This window comes from Trachurus japonicus, chromosome 16, assembly GCF_045865225.1.
Source record: "Trachurus japonicus isolate A0001 chromosome 16, Traja_1.0".
NCBI classification, from domain to species: domain Eukaryota; kingdom Metazoa; phylum Chordata; class Actinopteri; order Carangiformes; family Carangidae; genus Trachurus; species Trachurus japonicus.
Genome location: NC_140922.1, coordinates 6,643,710 through 6,662,315, shown reverse-complemented (window position 1 = coordinate 6,662,315; position 18,606 = coordinate 6,643,710). Strand labels below are relative to the sequence as shown.

Genomic DNA, 18,606 nt, shown 5'->3' with positions numbered 1-18,606 from the left:
TGACTCAAATGATCATGTAAAAAATGATCAGCCGCTCATGTAGTACCTATATTTATGTGCTCGCCCTACAGCTCTACCACAGACTATTTTCATATGCATAATCTTTGAATCTGTCTTAAATATTTCACAGGCTTCCTGTGTAAAAAGCCAGACACATGAATCACTTCCTTACACTTACATACCTGGTACAAGGTAATTACAGCCACGGGTAAGACGCTAACCCTTCAACCTGAAAATCTGCTGATGCAGTGAAACGGTTCAGCCACTGGGGCTGCACTCAGAAACTCTGATCACTCAAACTTTAAGTCCTCTTATGGGGAACAGACAGGCGCATGCGTACACTACACATGCACATGCATTAATCCCTGTCTATTTAAATGAATGTGGTACTGGGAACTGTATTGTGTTGCACGAGAATATAACTGAGTGAGTGTGTTTTGCTAATACTGAGTTGATTAACTTAAGCCAAGCTTTACAGCTGAACTGAACTGTGAGTAGTCTGAAAATATAAAATAAATATACTATAGTTTAGTACCTTGCACATTTGTAAATCTTTTCTCATATTTTCTCTTTGGTTTATTTTCATTACTTATCAATTCACCTTAAAGTATTTGTGGTGTACAGTACATACTGTCAATACAACTTTATCTTTGCAAATCTGTCGTGTATGTCTCATTAATTCTCCTCAGCTCCCGGAGTCGTACCTTTTATTGCCACTAGTCCATCCACAGGTTAATTCTGGTATCTTTCTAAATACATTCTGTTTGGTATCTTAAGTGCTACACACACACACAGATGAAGACACACATACACACAGGCAGAGGTGTAACTGACAGTGACAGAGAGACTGAGCAAGAGGAAAATGATTACAGTAAGTACCAACCCCCGTCATTACAGAATATATTTTAAGATAATAATGTGGCCACAAGCCAAACACACACACTAACACACAGTTCAACAAAAGGGAGGCACCCGTCGTCCAACCCCCCCCCCCCCGCCTTCATGTCAGGTCCCTTATGGCGGAGGATGGAGAAGCCTGCCTGGCCCCCGCAGACACCCATGTTCCCCGGCTCCGCCATCCATCCAGTCCAGTCAGCCTGACAAACTAATGGAGACTAATCAACTGTCAGGCTGAACACGCAGCGCACTACATCTCCCGGCTTCCCCGCACCACCACCGACCCCCCCACCACCCCTCCTTACCCGCACCCCTTCTCCTCCTCCCCCACCACCACTCCCACCGCTGCCACCAAGCTCCCTCACCATCATCATTTCAGCTATAACTGTCATGAGCAGAAATAACAAAGTGATAGCTATATATAGCTCCATGACTCCTCCCTGGCCTGGAGGAACGCACACACAGACACACAGACACACACGTACATACATAAACACACACAAAGAGTCTTCCTGGAGAATATTAATTCCCCATTTGCTCACCTTCACCCTAATGACCCCCATTATATATTTAACCTTAATCTAATCCTAATTCTACACCTAATCTAAAACTAACCTTGACCTTTATCCCAGCGCTCTGTCTGTCTTCTAATCAGCTATTGGCTGCTTAAAATGTATAAACCTGGCTGATGAGATGGCGCTTTATTTTGAAAAATAAATATATACAGTATATCTTATTCCTGGTAGAATGACATAGCTCAGTGTTTACAGGCAGTCTAATAAATTAATTATAATCACTGTATAAGCACAAAACGTCTGATTATTACAACTGTCACCTTTACAGTTTTCTTTCTTTCTTTTTTATTTAATAAAAGTCTAATAATGGAGTTGGATTTTTCTTTCAAATGATTCTGGCTCTTTTCTGTGTTGTGTCTTTGTTTTGATCCTGTGTGCAAGCTGCAGATTGTCAGGGGAGGGAGGCGAATCTGAAAGCAGTGTGTCTGAAAAATGAGTGGTGCGGCTGAGAGCTGGGGGCTCTACTTTTGTGTGTGTGTGTTGGGGGGGTGGGGGGTATGCCAAATGACTCTCCTGTTGTAACTAACAGCATCAGGAATATTGGTTATTTTAAGGTCCTCTGTGAATTGATTAGACTCACACACATGATGTGGAAACTCCAGGTAAACAACCTATTTTTGAGAGTGTAAACATACTGAGGGCTTCTCATCAGACAAGCAGAACATGTTGTATAACTGTATGAGTATCAGCATGCAGCCATGCTCATTTGCACGGAATGAGTGGGAGTCAATACATAAACATTATTACTGTTCAAGATTAACCCACATTTCTTGCATCTATTTAACAACAAAATAAATCACATTTCTTATACAGTATCTATTTACTTTTGGCCGCTTTGATATAAGTTGTGAACACCAACATCGTCTACTTTTAATCTGACAATCAGTCTTGCAAACACCTTGACACATTTGCAGTTATGGGTAAATATCATTCTTTTTTGTTGCTGCCCCCCGCAATAATTAAATTCTAAAAAACCCTCTCTTTTAGCTCTGTGTTTGTTCTCTACCAACTCCTGTTGGTTAAAACATGACTCTTTAGCTGCTAAATGCTCCATTACATTCCTGTTCACTATGTTTGACATTGAGCAGGTGGTGAATAGCGAGTTTTTAGGCCTTTATCACTGTGAACAGCTGATATGACACAAGGACAATAAGAATGAACCAAAACTGAAGAGTCAATAGCGCATTAGAGTAAAGGAAGTTAAATTAAGCTAACCTAAATTCTTCCATAATGTTGAAACTAATCTAAACAAACCTGACCCATCATAAAACTGTCCTGAGTTAAAAAGGTTTAACTCAAGCCACAGGCCTCTCTGGGCAGACTCTCTGTCTTTGTTGTAAAATTAGGCTCTTTTAAGTTCCTAACACAAACACACATACACACTTTTCCATACACATCAACACACACACACAGACGCACAAAAAGAAGCTTCCAAGCCGTAGCTAAGGTCTCAGGAAGCAACGCCCACCTTCCATCTCATAAACACCTCAGACTGAGGAGAGGAAGGAGAGGAAGAGGCTCCACCGGCCTCCTCTGTATGTGTATGTGTGTGTGTGTGGGTTGTCTGCATATCTGTGTGTGAGAGAATCAGTGGAGGGATGCTATCTTTGCAAAAGGAACTGATTCATTTCCATATTTTCATGCAAAGCACAGGGGGCCTGCGGTTTCTGTTTGACTGTGGGCTACATCTTCCTAGTGAAGGTGTTTGGGCAGCTGCTCACCGGGCCGGTTCACAGCACAGCGCCAGCCAGGTCACTGTCTCGCCGACTGGAACAGACCGAAAGCAGCTGAAACATTGTTCTGTGAAGATCAAAACTGTGACCTAGAACAAAACCGTCTCCACCCTTTACTTTGTTTGCATCCCCCTTTCTAGTGGGTTGGACTTGGTACCATACATAATTGATGGCCGCCAGCAGGATATTTGGCATGGATTGGACGGGAAAATTCTATATCATTAGCACAATGTGAAAGCATGACTGACTAATTGTCAGAAAAGAAATTAAAATGGCTGCTGCTATAGAGGGAACAAGCACTAATTAACACTCCATCATTACAAGAAAATCCTGATGAAAATTACAGCCAGTGTGCCGTTATACCATATATGAATGATCTATTTCTTCTGCATCTGAATCCTTAATGTTCAATACAGGTATAATGGGCTTTTCAGAGGGGGGAGTGGACAGATTAATCACACTGGTGGTAGCATCTACCGTAAACTACGCACAGCACAGATTTGAGGATTGCAGTGCAGCTCAGACACTTGCAAAATTTGTGAGGCACATTACTGTCTTATCATGCAGAGGCATGATGCAGCAAAATGGAAAAACGTCCTTGAGGTATTCATATGATTTCAACTGTGCATGCAGAAGGGGCAATAATTTAGATTTTTTATGACCCCAAACCACAAAATGTTTAGTACATATGCAACAGGGGGCTGTGAGGATTTACTGATCAACAACATTTGTGTCAGAAACCTACAGATGAGAAAAGGTCTGTGTTTGTGCTTGCAGAATCACAATACAAGCAATAACATAAAAGTCCAAAAAAGTCCATGTCTTACCATCTTTTCCAATCAGAAAGTCCAGGTAGCGGTAGGTGTAGGCCACGCCCACTTTGGTCTCCACCTGTGGTCTCTTCAGGGTGGAGTAAATCTTCCCCGGACTCTCCTCCGATGTTGGTTTCATTTTACGCAGCCCGCAGCCCATGGCTCCTCAGTTTGTCAGCGACTCCGTCCACAGATCCTGTCAACCACACCAAACAGAGACTGTGTTTGACTGTCATACTCATCATGCCCATGATAGACTTGCCACTGTCGTTGCTTTCCACTTCTGGATATATCTGATATAGATGTTGGTGAGTAAAAGAATGAAGTTTGATGCTCAACTGACAACATTTCTTGTAGACTGATAATTAAACAGCTGTTTATGCTAATATTGGCTATTTAATAGTGTATGCTACATCATGTAGACTTACATAGGCTACATTGTGTACAGATGCACACTATTGTCAGAGACTTACACTCATCATCAGAGTACTCATCATGGAAAAAGGTTAAAGAATGTTAATTATTGTGTTATTGTGTTATTAAATTAATATTAGCAATGCAAATGCAATGCTTATTATTGAATCCATTTCAGTGCATCATATTGTAGATTTCAGGTAAAATCTTAATCTGTAAACAGAAATCAATTAATGTCAAATTCATGCACAAGTACACAAACTAGTGCATGAGTCAAAATGCTTCTCTAAACTGTGCTGTGGTCCAGTATTTAAAAGCACTTATTTACTTTCCTTCCATTGATTGAGGGGTCACATTAACCTCTCTCTCTGACAGAGTGTACCACACACACACGTATACACACAGTATAATAGGCAAGCAAACATTCAGATATCCATGATTCCTCTGGGATTTCAGAAGGAAAACCAATAAAGAAGAACATGCTGGATAAGTGTCTGCAAATAAATAAATAAACAGGACTAAATGAGCTTGATTTTTCACGGGGTTGCCTCGCCCTCGTTCCCAGGGAGACCAGATTAACAGAGACAACCGTAGAGGAAGAGGAGGACCTTAAAGAGCAGACGCCATGGAGGCCACCTCAGCCTAAATGGTTTCTGACAGCACCGCTGCCTCTCTCCAGTGGCTGCGCCCGGGAGCAGGTGACATCCTATTGTGTCCCACCGATTAAACTCAAGGATGGATGGATAGATGGACGGATGGACGGATGGATGGTGGCGGCGTGCTCCCCCTCCCCTTCCACCTCGGCTGATGAGGAACCCTCTCTATTATGCTGCCTTCTAATTACGGAACGTGAAGGCCTTGGCCGGAGACAAGGAATCTGAGCAGGGCCGTCGCTTCAGAGACGACAGGACAGGAAGTGAGAGGGGGGCAGCGTGGGGGGGTGGGGGTGGGATGTAGGAAGGAGAGGGAGGCGAAATAGGAAACGAGCAGACGGCCGCTCTGTTAATGAGGTGAACGGCAAGAATGGAAAAGGTGAGAATCAATCAAGAGAGAAAGAGGAAATGGGGGTGGCCGGGTTGGTGATTGTTCGTTGGAAAAAGGGAGGGGGGGGGGGGGTAATGCATGGCAAGTAGAGTCTGGAGAGAAAAAAGAGCGTGCAATTAGAATCCGTTGAATAGAAAAGAGGTGATGAACACACTGTATGATGAGGGAGCTCGGAGGGAGACCGAGTGAGAGATGAAAAAGATTCATTACGGTTGTCATGAAAGCCGTGTATTTCCAGTGGCACTTACATGGATGTCTTTGTTTGGTTTTATGAATCTCAACATGCATCACAACATCTCTGCGAGCTTCAGAACCGCTCTGCGAGATGAACCACAGGCTGACGGACGCTGTGATTACACCGGAACACACTGAGCCCAGTCTTTGCCAGCTTCTGAGCCTCAGTTTTAATGCTTCAGAGGATCTCTAAATGGTTTGTAACACCCTGTGAGGATGTGCCGAGGAAGTTGTGCCTCTGCCACGCAGCACGTGCAGAGCAGGACTGACGCTTCCGTTTTCCAGAACAACAACAACAAAAAAAAGAAAAGTCAAATACAATCTGCAGGAGCTGGTACAGTCAAAGTCCCTGAAAGCGCTTCAGTCCTCCCTTAAATTGTCACTCAGGACTGCGTTGCACTGTGCTGCAGTTCACCACACAGCATCACATATGGCTCTGGCATCAAAGAAAACAGGGGGGGGGGGAGCTTGAATTTTTTCAAGTCTTGGATTTTCCACTGTTGCCTACAGTTACTTGTAAATAGCTTTTTATCATTTCTCTCCCTACCCTGGAGAGAGCAGGAACAACAAGAGGGAAGGCGAGGCTCTGTCATGTAGTCTGCAAGAGATGGAGAAGAGGTAGTCAAGACAATAAGAGCTGGAGGGAGGGTTGAGGGAGCGTTGTGGAAGGAGAACAAAGTAGATGAGCGAAAAATGGAGGGGCTTGTATTTACATAGCTCCATGAGACCAGAGAGGAGGCGATGTGAGGCGAAGGAGAACAGGAGTATTTTTAGAGCTGAACTGACAGAGAATTCGTGAGAGGTTTATGAGTTCTTTTTGTTTTTTGCCGTTTGTTGCCTTGCACCTCTCCTCAGAGGAAGAAGGAGGCAGGCAGTTTCAGCCCCCACGTGCCCGCGTCTCAGATCATCTATAGTTTTTTTCCTGAGATTGACAAGTGGGGAGTCAGGGATGCCTGACAGGGTAGATAGACACCGGGGGTAGCTATGGGAAAAACAGGAAGAGGGCCATTGATTTCCCTTTTGCTGAATTAGCAACGATCCTCTTGCCATTTTGTTCTTTTGTCTCTTGCTAATGGCATTTTGAGTTTTTATTCGATAAGAGGTTTTTATTCGATGAGATTCCCTCCGCGTAAGCCGAGATTGACGTTCAGGTGCTTTGTTGTAGCTCAGATGCACTTAGCTTTCGGCCCTTACACCCAAAACATCCTGCAGCTCTTTGTGTTAGCCTGAACGTGAAAGACAACATCAGGGAGGTGTTTGTCTTTCACTGCCACAGTTTCTTTCCGTCGCTATAGCAGCAGTTTCTGAGTCCAAGGTTTGATTACTGGGGTCATTGCCTGTTGCTTCTGATTTGGCTCATTGTTAAAGCTGAAATAATTGATTTTTCGGTCACTCTGGGCCAAAGAACTCTGCTGCAAGCCAGAGAACTCAAAAGCCAGACAAATTATCACCATATTAGGTTATTATAGCTATTGTGTGAGCAAACAGTTGCATATTGGCAGTCATTTAGAAAATCATTTATGGCATCTTAAGTGATTCAGGTCTAATATCTACTCTCCTTTCAGCTCTGTTGTAGCTTCTATCAACTGATGAAATGCTAAATCCTGAACTAGGTTTACTTAGCTTCCATATGCACATCAGAGCATTTACTGACAACAGGTCCCTGTTTTCACCCAAGACAATGCTGCCAGAGAGTTTAAAGGGATAGTTCAACATTTTGGCAAATTGGCCCATTGCCATAATCCCTCTAGGTTCGTTACCTTTAATTGTCGGTGCAAGCTATTTTTAGAACGGCGGAGCAGAGCCGCGAGCTGCTCAGAGCTACGCTATGGAGGCTCATGGGATATCTTGGTTTCTCTCATCAAACTCATCAAATACACAATCCAACAACTCCAAAACACTCTGGTGGACAAGTTGTGACCTGCACATTCACCACGCTATGAGATAATAACGGAACGTTACGAGACAGAGTTGTTTTTGAGGCAAATGCAGAGACTGCCTGCCGAAAAACTGCCCCCGACGGGAACGCACATCAGCAGTTTTGCATGAAAACATGTCTCGTAATGCTCGGTTATTATCTCATAGTGTAGTGAATGTGCAGGTCACAACTTGTCCACCAGAGCGTTTTGGAGTTGTTGGATTGTGTATTTGATGAGTTTGATGAGGGAAACCACGAAATCCCATTAGCCTCCATAGCATAGCTCTGAGCAGCTTGCGGTTCTGCTCTGCCATTCTAAAAATAGCTCGCACCAACAACTAAAGGTATGAACCTACTAACCTACCTAATGGCAATGGGCCAATTTGCCAAAATGTTGAATATCCCTTTAAGGTGGGGTCCTAGGCACCGTTAGCTGTGTTTTCTTTACAATGGACACTAAAGATCTTCGTGCAAAAGCTTAACTGACTTAAAATGAGTCCTTCAGTGCAAGACAAAAAGGAGATCCTTGATTGGTAAAGTCAGTTACTAACCTTGTCTGTCTGGTGTTTGGTGTTCAGCTGGCAGCGTACAACAAGGACAAGTTTTTGTCCTTGAAGCAAAGAATTCCAAGTCATAAAACCAAACATTGTCAGTAGAAGTTACAGCTTTACATGCATGTTCATTCAATCCACTCGTCATTTAAAAATATTGACTAAAGGAGCTTTAAATTGTGCTACAGCTGCGCCTTTTTTCATCCCATATGGCACATCAATATGGTGGATGACCACACAAACCTCCACCTGTACTTACAGACACCACAGCATCTGCAGCAGCCAGCAGCTACAACAACTGGCTTTCCTTAATGCTGCCTGACTGAGATCTTCCCCATAATACAAGACCACGTTACAAGGCTTTGATAGCAACGTTGCTGAGATCAAACCCAGCAGCATGGTAAGCTTCAGAGTGGATTAATGGAGGAAGACATTAATTAGGACACTGTGTTCTTGTGTTCTTCTCCATGTAGTCTCTCTTTTAAGCCCGCTCTCCTCCTCTCTCGCTCTCTCTCACGCTTATCTCCCTCACCCTCCTTGCCTTTTCTGACTTTTGATCTTCTTAATCTGACAAGTAAAGTGGAGCACTGGGCTGTATTTGATGGTGGGTGGTGTGTGGGTCCAGCATCATCCATAGTTTATTCTGAGGAGTAGTGTCAAGGGCTCTCCAAGGCAAAGTGGTTAGAGAGAGACCGTCAGAGAGGACGGGACTGACCTGGCAGAGAGGAAAACAAGAGCTGCGGTTTTCTGGCTGAACTGCTTCATTTGACTCATGTTTATGTTCAAGTTTTCGACAAGCATCGTCCTGCGGTCATGTCCTCTTGAGAAAAAAAAAACACTATTGGTCATTCTTTGAAATGGCATCTGTGTAAGTCCAGAGACTGAGCAGGGAGTCACAGGACATGCAGAGGGAAGGAGTCACTGTGGATCAGTGGCTCTATAAAGTCTGCTATCGAGACACATCCGAGTTTGGTTCACATTCTTTTTCCACTCATCATTGCTTTCTTGTATGCATGAAGACAATCTTTGTCTAGGATGTTTTACGGTGCTGTCACATCTGTAGTTTGGTTCATTTCTTCCAGACCATACCTGCCAACACTCTCCATTTTTTCCCAGGAGTCTCCCATATATCACGGTAATCTCCCCTCGTACTCCTGTTTGGCTGTCTCTCCCTGGGAACTGCGCTAATTTGCACGGCCCTCGACCTTTATTATAAATAATCGTCAGATATGCATCCTCATGCTGTACGCCCCATGTTATCCGAGGTTCCAGATGTTACACACGCAATCCACACGCATATGTGTTAAACCATCTGTTCCCACAACTTGGCAACCCACAGCCTTGCTGTTCAAGTGGTGTGCAGAGAGGCACGTCGTTCAGCAGAAGAAGTTGAATTAAACTTGGTAATTCTATACTCATGTAGTGTTTATCTAATGGTCATAATAACTGATGTGATATAATTTAGATTAAAAATGCAAATGAATCTCATTATTTGTATATTATTTTGCTACAGTCCATCATGTATTATTCTTTAAACCCCACCATGAAAAAAAAGAAATCCTGTCTTTTCTTTTCTCATTGACTGACAGGTACCTCATTTACCAGACAGTCATTCCAGCTGTTATCCAGCTGTTAGTCCACCATGGACTAATGAAGGGAAATCAAAATTGAGTCTAACATCAAGTCACGCTACTCTTTACTAACCCGTATTTGTTTACTTATCTCATCTGATGAGCTCGTGATTATGAGCTCTCTTGGTCCTCATGCATCATGCTGTCAATCAGTTGCAACAAACACATGGAAATAGGTAACAGAGAGACCTGTCTGTCTTCATACACATTCACAGTCTCATATTACATATTATACTACAGTGTGGCTGCTGCATTTAACTGGCTTCTTGCAGTGGATCTGCTAAAATAGGCAAGTAGGACACACGCTCAACATACTGGTCTTTCTGTTGTATCAGGGAAAATCCCTCATGTGCTGACAAGCGTAGGTGTTGCCATTGTTACCAAATTACCTTGCATAAATATAGGCCTATACTTCGCTTATAGCCTGCAGAGCTTTTGTAACGATTCAGCAGATGGATTTTAACAGCGGTTTAGCATTTGAAATCATGCTAAAAATCAAACGTGTGCTGTCATAAAACGCTGCGGTCCGTCTGCTTTGCTTTCACACCACAAATGCATCACGCCAGAGTTCGCTTGAAACCAGAGTGAGGCCCTCCCCCTTCCCCCCTCCCTCCCTCCTCCTTTCAGGCGGTCTAATTTCAGTTGTTCAGTCTGCACCAGGGGTCAACTGACAGGCTTCACATCATCTGAATGAACTTTAATGGGAAAACTCACCGGGGTGTGATTGAACAGCAGCAAATACATTACGTGTGAAAGGACCAGTTACCTGAAATTTGCCAGACCTGAACCAAAGGAGCGGAGAAGCAGAAAATGCTCATGTGAGCTGAACCGGCTCTTAAAAAGGCAAGAAGGTCACAGGACACACACAACCTGTGTGTCAAACAGGCCGCAGCTTAGAAAAAAAAGTCCACGTTCACTAACACTCTGAGCTTCAGCCTCAGCATCTCAGTCCTTCAGGTGACAGCTTGAACTACATGTCTGAAAATGTTAACACGCTGCAGCTGGAAATCCCCCTGCCCCTCCCTTCCTTTCCTTTTCCTCCATCCTTATCACCTTCAATCCTCAATTAGGTTGGACAACAGAGAGGATGGAAGAGGGACCACGCAGAGAGAGAGAGAGGAGGACACCGAGGCAGGATGTTATTGCTGTAACCTTTAGTGATTAGACAATCCAGTTAAGAGAGGACCCTGCAGTAGTTACATGTACTTGCAGGACCCTTTTACTCAAACTGATGTAAAGATACTGGAGAGCCCATATGGTTTGAATATGATACTGCCTGTCTGCAGGACTGAAAGTTGCTTCTATGAGATTAAATACACACTTACTTCTCTTGTTACCCGCTCTATACCTGCCTGCACATCACGACAACAGACAAAAGCTCAGCTTGCAACAAACATTAGCTCCGCATTAGGCAATGTTTTGGATCACTGTGGTAAACACATGATTTCTTGGATGATAAAAAAAAGTTTCCAAATGGACTGATGGAGAAGAAGTTTATGCTGCACGAGCAGCTTGAAAAGTTAACTGATGCTTTACTGCTTATTTTCTCTGTGAAATTTTGTCACTGTTGGATTCCATTTTAATAGAGCAAGTACAAAAATTCCTAGAGCCTCTGTTTTATATGCATACAGGGGGTTAAAGGGATTCGATGCAGTGCATTTCTCTATGTGAGAATAGTGGACACGCCCTGGAGAGATATTCAGAAGTTTTAACTGGAGTTTGTTGCACTTTTGATGGGGTTCTGCTGCCTGTTGAAAAACACACGTGTAACAGTGTGACCATTGTTCAATTTTTGTTAATTATAAAGAAACAAATTCACCAGACTCTTCACTGCACTCCAATTTCATGCTGGTGTTGTAGCCTTTGTGCCATCAGTATGAGAAGGAAATTATTTTTAGGGTCTTAATTTGAAAAGAAACTTTTGTTGCACGCTGCGGGAGTGAAGAGTCAAAAGAAACTTGAACTTTTGGAATCTGTTCCCTTGAGCCTTAAAGCAGTGGTTCTCAACGTGGGGTCCAGGAACCCCCAGGGGTCCTTGAGAGGGTTCAAAGGGGTCCCCAACTTTTTCTGAAATTTTACCACTTTTTTCTAGAATTTATAAACTTTTTTGGGGAAATTTTTTTTTTCTAGAATTGTTTTTGAGAAATTTTACCACTTCTCTCTGGAAAATCTTTATCATCTTTTTTTAAATATATATATTTTTTGAGAATTTTTACCACTTGTTCTAGAAATGTTTAAATGTTTTTGGAGAAATTGTACCACTTTTTTCCATAAATTTCTCTATAATATTTCCAAAAATCCATGCCATTGGCCCTAATTTGAATGCACATTTAATAAAAATGTAACATTCTTCAGTCTCAGAACAAATATATGTGTACTGTATTTCTGGCATTTGCTTCAAAATTTTGTCTAATGGGGGTCCGTGGTCTACTTTGTGTCAATTTAGGGGTCCTTGATGTAAAAACCTTTGAGAACCACTGCCTTAGGGCATTACAAGTAAACTCTGACAGCGAACGGACGCCATGGAAGTTCACGGACAAGTCAAGGGGTCAAGGTTAGTTCAAACATGATTTTAGACAGGATATGTAAAAAATGGCATCCATGCTGCCATTTTCATGTGACCTGTAGTTTTTTTCCTGATCTCACCAAGAAATCAGCGTCAAAATCACTAATAGCCGACGCTGCTGTGGACACACCCAGAGAGACATGAAAGAAACTCTGCTGAGTTACAGAAGCTAATGATACAGAGGTTATAACCCAGACGGTTTCTGCTCTCTATTGGCGAACATTTAAAATCAATAATTTACCACCCAGAGGTAACAAAAGCAAACGTTTCGACATTGAAAACGCCGCGCGGAAGCTTCAAATATTTCAGAGCTTTCTCCACATTTAGGCTACACTCTCAGCGAGGAGGCAGTGGATGGATGCCAGGGGTAGAACAGCTTTTTCAACTCACTGAATTTGTTATATCTGCTTTTGAATGCCCAAGGATGACACATAATGGCAGGCTCGCAGGAGGAAAAGAGAAAAAATGGAGGATGAGAGGGTGATGAGTGATGCAGAGAGAACAAGTAAACAATGGTGTCTGTCTGAGACTCTCTGCCGTTTCAAGGCTCTGGGTGGCTCGGCGGCTCGCTGCGGCCTCGGCCAACCTCGTCTTTCAAGGCCCAGTTACAGTCTCACACACACACGCACAGACACACACACGCACGCACTCATTGAGAGAGCTATTGCCATGGGAACCAACTCCTCTATGACTATTCCCTTCTCAGGAGAATAATAGGCAGCAATCTTTCTCAACCTCTCTCTTTTCATTGTCGGTTTCTCTCTTTCTTCTCTCTTTCTGGTCACTACAAGCATCCGGCCCCTTCCCCACATCCCTCTCTCCTCTTCCTCTCCTCCGTGTGCAGTAGCAAATGCCCCGCTGTCGCCCCTGTTCCACTCCTTCTCTCCCCTGCGTGTCTCTGACAGTCGTGAGTTTGATTTGTCATGCATAATCTGGCCACGCTGGGATTTGTACAGTTCTCACAAAGCGAAAGGCAAAACATTAGCTCAACCCAACCTGCACAAACACTGCGTCAGTTGTTTTCGGAGCCGCAGCCAAAGACAGACACGGTTGAAGTGAGGATATCAGAAGCGAATGAGAGAGAAATACTTGTTTAAAAATAGAAAACTCTTTGGTTGTGTGTCGTTCGCTATTTTTCTGGAAAACACGGAGGGGTTTGAGGAGATTTCCCGTGAGTGACTCATTGCTTTCTGTGAACTTGCTCCAGGCAGGTCATTTTTTATTAAAGCCAGCCGAAGCCAAGTTCTTAGGTTTTCAGACACCCTATCGATGTGTCCATGTTGAACATTACCCAATCAATACTGCTGCAATTTTCCTGACCACCCACTCCAACAGGAGTCAATTTTCCTTATAGAAATATCAAGGGGGGCGTTTTTTCTCTTTCTTTGGTTCCAGGCTAAGCTACTGAACAACCATCTGAATATTGGCTCTTGTGTTTTGCATCTCGCCCGGAGGATTCGTCCTAATATGCCATTTCAGGTCTAGGGCAACGCCAGAGGCTTGAATAACTTAGTATCTTCAGAAGCGAGATCACTGTCACCATGCAGGGGAGCGTGGGGGGAAATAATCTTTGCCCGAGATCTTGTAACCAAACATTTCTGAGGGGAAAGATGTGAGACTTGCAGCAGAGGCTGCAATCAAGATGACGCCCTGTCACAAGAGCTGCATAACTCACAACTTATCTGCCAGCCCGTCATTCAGCCGCCTGAAGTTTATATTGGTGCCAGAGAAGATGTCAAATCTGATGTGCATTCAATAAATGACACCAGACTTTGTATCCAAAACACACTAAACCTTGAAAGACATACCTGGGATTACGGCCTGAATATCTGTTAACTCCCCTCTCATTATCTATCTGTTGAATTTGCTTTTTTAAATTTTAAATTTTTGTTGTTACCTTGCAGCTTCTTGTTTGGAATCAAATTCATTCAATATACAGTTCACCACATCCCAAATATGGAGCCTGTGTGAGTCTCTCTCTCCGGTGTCTAACAAGCATGGAATGAGATGGGAGTAGAATAAAATTAAGACAGTTTAAAAATAGCCACATTTCAATCGGATGTACCCTAAATTTTCTGAATATGAAACGTTCCGGTATTTTGTTGCGTCTGTCTGTGGGTGTTTGTCTATACATGCTGAGTGGAGAGGAGCACACGTCACGGTTTACACTATAGCCAACGCTTGCCAATTACCTTAATCAAATTTCACACCACACAGGGGGATTCACTGTGCCCGGATCAGATAGCAAACAAAAGTTGATTAAAATACATGTTTGCTAAAGGACTGGGGCGAAAAGAAAATCAACACAGGCTCAGAAAACACACAAACTGAAAAAGGATTCAGGGAATCAATGAGTAAAAAAACACACACTCTCAGCGACTGCTACTGTATGCAGATTTATGTGTTTCACTGTGGCACACACAAGAAAATTGGCTGTTTGTCCAAATTACACAAAATATATTTTCTCACTCGCCACAGTGGTATTTAGCCGTGCAGATTATTTATTTTCAAATGATAATAAGTCATCGATAAAACGTCATAAATCTGCAGGTGTAAATGTTAGTGAGTCATCAATAAAGGTTAATGGCTCTAACTTTCTAAAGAAGCATCACTCCTGCAGAGCAAATGTGAATAAAGTCATTTATAAAGAGTCTGGGCTTTTTCACTTTCTAATAAGCCGTTGCCAAAGGTTATGAAGTCATTTTCAAAATTGCATGTTAATAAATCATTAGTGAAAGGTTTTTCAACAATCCATCAAGTGCTATGTTGTAAATAATAAAGGGGAGTTTTTCCACCAGGTCAGTCTCATTACAAAACTTGCAGAGATGTACATATATGGGGAAAAAAAAGTTATTGGGTGTTTTAATCATTCCTCCGGCCCACAGCCTGTAGTCATCCTTCCTGACTACAAAGGAAGAAAGGAGGAACTTCAGCCGCCTGTGTGAGCCAAATCAAGTGGGTATCTTTCAAACAGTCTTACAGTTTTTGAAGCACTGAGTTCTCTCTTTGTCTAACTGTCCTTCTGCTGCAGCTCAATGAGGAAACACTGTCAGGGAAACAAAAAGATGCTGATTTCATACTTGAAAAAAAAGGAGAGACTGTAACTTCAGCAGATACCCACTGTCTGACTGTCTGACATTCAGGCTGCTGAGGCATCTCTTCACGGTCAGTTTGGAGAGGTGGAATGATTGCATGAGAAAACCAAATCACTTCTTTAATAACTTGTTCATAAATGGAGTTTGATGCCCTGCAGCCCTTTTCAGATAATGCTCAAACCGCCACCAGTCCATTGGAGCAGGAACACAATAAATATCATGCAAGTTCCAAACCTGGCAACCCATACACTATTTCTATTACAGGCTTATAACTGATTCATAGAGTAAAGCATTAGGAAATGATTTCACAAAAGCCATTACTGAATGGAAACGCTCTATAATGATCGCCCTATTAGAGAATGCTGACCCCCCCAACCCTCACCCCTGTGGAGGCAAAAATCTAAGAGATACATCTAATACCTGGGGAAATAAAAACAAAACAAAGTGCATGGCTACAGACCATTGACAACTAAACTAGAGCATGTTGTTGTTGTTTTTTTCTTAATGAAGTTGTGAGGTTCTGGTTTCCTCACCTTTTGCCCTGAGTAATGACTCCATTTCCAATGTGATATTAGAGCATAATGAAGCCCAAACCACAATCGCTTCAACATTTCCAACAAACCGCACTCCATGGTGGCCGGTCTGTAATACAGCCATATGGGATCTCTATGGAGAAGTGTGTCCTCTGTGTGTGTGTGTGTGTGTGTGGTGTGGTGGTGTGTCCATGTATGTGGTTATGTTTATGTGCTCATGCATGCTCGCATGTGGGTACGACATGTGTTCACTGCATGTTACACACATACAGTACATTTACCCTTTGATGTGCACACTTGACATAGAGCACATGGCTATTTTTACTGTGTCTGCTTTTGTCAGTGAATAATATGCAGGCTGCGTGCTTGTGTTTTAATGTGTGTTCTTGTGTGTGTGTGTGTGTTTTTTTGTTTTGTTTTGTTTTTTTGACATCTTTCATCTTTTGCGTCAGTGCTTGTTCTCGTCTTTGTGTGTGTGAATTTATGTATCTCACATTTCAACGTTTGTGGTGCTGCCTCCATGCTGGATTTTCTCTTGGGGGATTTTTTTTTCTTTTGTGTGTGTGTGTGTGTGTGTGTGTCTGTGTGATGTCTCTGTATGTGTGTTTTTTCATGCATGTGTCTCCGTGGGTGTGTTGTGTGTGCATGTGAGACAGACTGAGACAGCGAGAACTCCTGACCCACCAACAATGTAGAGTTAACGCAGCCCGACGCGCCACATCTCACCAGCTGAAACTAATTAACGGCAGCTCAGTCAAGATTGAGCTCTCTCCCTCACTTTCTCTCTCTCTCTCTCTCTCTCTCTCTCTCTCTCTCTCAGACACACACACACACACACGCACACACACTCTTTTCTCCTCCTCCCCCCCGGCTTTTCCTCTCTCTCATGCCCTCGTCTTCCTCCTCCCTGACATCCCCCCGCCCTTCCTTCACCTCCTGCCATCCCCTTCAACTTGTTTTTCCCTTTAAACCTCCTCTTCTCATATCTCGCACACTCACGCACGCTTGGTTGAACTCATGTACAGCCTAAGCATGTAAACATCCCACATGTATGGCTAAAGATCTGCACGCACGCTGCATGCACAAAAGATGAAGAAGGAAAAAACACACGCATTGAAACCCACACTTTTACCCTTCACATGTAGGCTACAGTCCAGCAGCTCGCAAATCACACACTCCGCTGTCTTTCTTTCTCCTCACTATAGTGGGAGTGTTGCGATACTGTAACGCCAGGCACATCTTGAAATGCTATCAGGGTTCAGTCCGTGATTGGATCCAGGTAGACATTTTTGGCATTCTCAGCCCCTCTCTGTACCATCCATCACGCATGTGACTTCAAAACAAGCAGACCTATTGATGTGCGTGATGAATGGACGAGCATGTGAATCCGTGAACGTGTTTGCAGCGGCGGCAGTGGATTTGGAGCTTGTTGTTGAACACGCTGCTGCCCGTCAAGCCAAAGTTGTGGCTTGCGGCGCCGTCTAATGAATCAAGTCCCTGTGGTAAACAATTGCCACCGGCGTTCAGTCCAAGTTTACAGAGGGTCTGCTGCCCAGAGAATCAAAAGCGCGAGTCCTGGCGGCGAGGCGTCTTGTTAAGAAGTTGAAAAGCTCTCACACAGACCGACAGACAGACAGCAGAGAGGGAAAAGAGAGAAGGAAAAAAAAACATACCTGTTTCACAATCTAGTTGAGAAGTTCACTGCTTAGACGCAAAGGCAGCAACTGGACCAGAGCTTCCAGCAGAGAATCGCATTCTACTTGGAGGGAGACCAGCACAAACAGAGGATGGAGGACAGGGTTCAGATCCTGTCCAACCAGCCGACTGAGCTCTGGCTGGCTGGAGGGGAAACACAATCCTCCGGCAGGCAGCAGAGAAACCAGAGTGTCTGTCGGCTCTTCAGGCTCGGCAGCAGCAGCAGCAGCGGCGGCGGTGGTGGTGGCAGCAGCGGCAGCAGCAGCAGCTCCAGCGGTTTGCTTCGTCTTCCCCCCTCGCCACTGAACGGAGCTCAAACACACTTGTACGCTTGGTGTGTTTAGGTCATGCTCAAAGTATGCCTGTATACTGATGTTCTGCAAGCTCAGGGAAACCACATCCTGTCACATATTTACCTCCCCCTCCCCTGTCTCTCCCTCCTTTTTCTCTCTTTTCAGTCTGTCTGTCTGTCTGTGTGGTGTTCTCTCTCTTTCTTTCTGTCTTTCTTTTTTTTCCCTGTGTCTTTCTCTCGCTCCCCTGTGATTGTCTGAAGCAACTGAGCGCTCTGACCCAGCGTCTGCTCAGCACAGCCTCTCTGCCTCACTGTCTATCTCTCCGGCAGCCGCACCAGTTCCACTCGACTGACTGAAGAATCCATCTGAGGAGAGTAAAGGGGGGAGGAGAGAGGAGGAGGAAGAGGGGAAGGAGGTGGGGAAGGGGGCTTCGCTGGGAAATACCAGAGTTACAGAGACAGGGAGGAGGAGGAGGAGGAGGCAGAGGAGGAATGGTGGTGGGTTTTGTTTGGGGAGTGAAGCAATAAAGAAAGATGGGTGGACAGAAATAGTAATCAATAGTTTGTTTGGGAGAAAGAAGTGGACAGAAAGCAGTAGAAAGGTGTGCCACATAGT

The 18,606-nt window shown here is 43.8% G+C and overlaps 1 protein-coding gene across 2 annotated transcripts in view; it reads right to left on the bottom strand.

Annotated features, from left to right (window-relative positions):
- The window catches only part of rftn1b (raftlin, lipid raft linker 1b), a 124,877-nt gene extending 106,536 nt beyond the window's left edge, over window positions 1-18,341 (bottom strand). For both annotated transcript variants that reach the window (XM_085803565.1, XM_085803566.1), the window contains exons 1-2: window positions 17,677-18,341; window positions 4,033-4,213 (exon numbers count right to left, since the gene is read on the bottom strand). In XM_085803565.1, the coding sequence (XP_085659691.1) occupies window positions 4,033-4,177 (145 nt within the window). In that variant the 5' untranslated portion in view covers window positions 4,178-4,213; window positions 17,677-18,341. The remainder of the gene's footprint in view (window positions 1-4,032; window positions 4,214-17,676) is intronic.
- Between the last annotated feature and the right edge of the window lie 265 nt (window positions 18,342-18,606).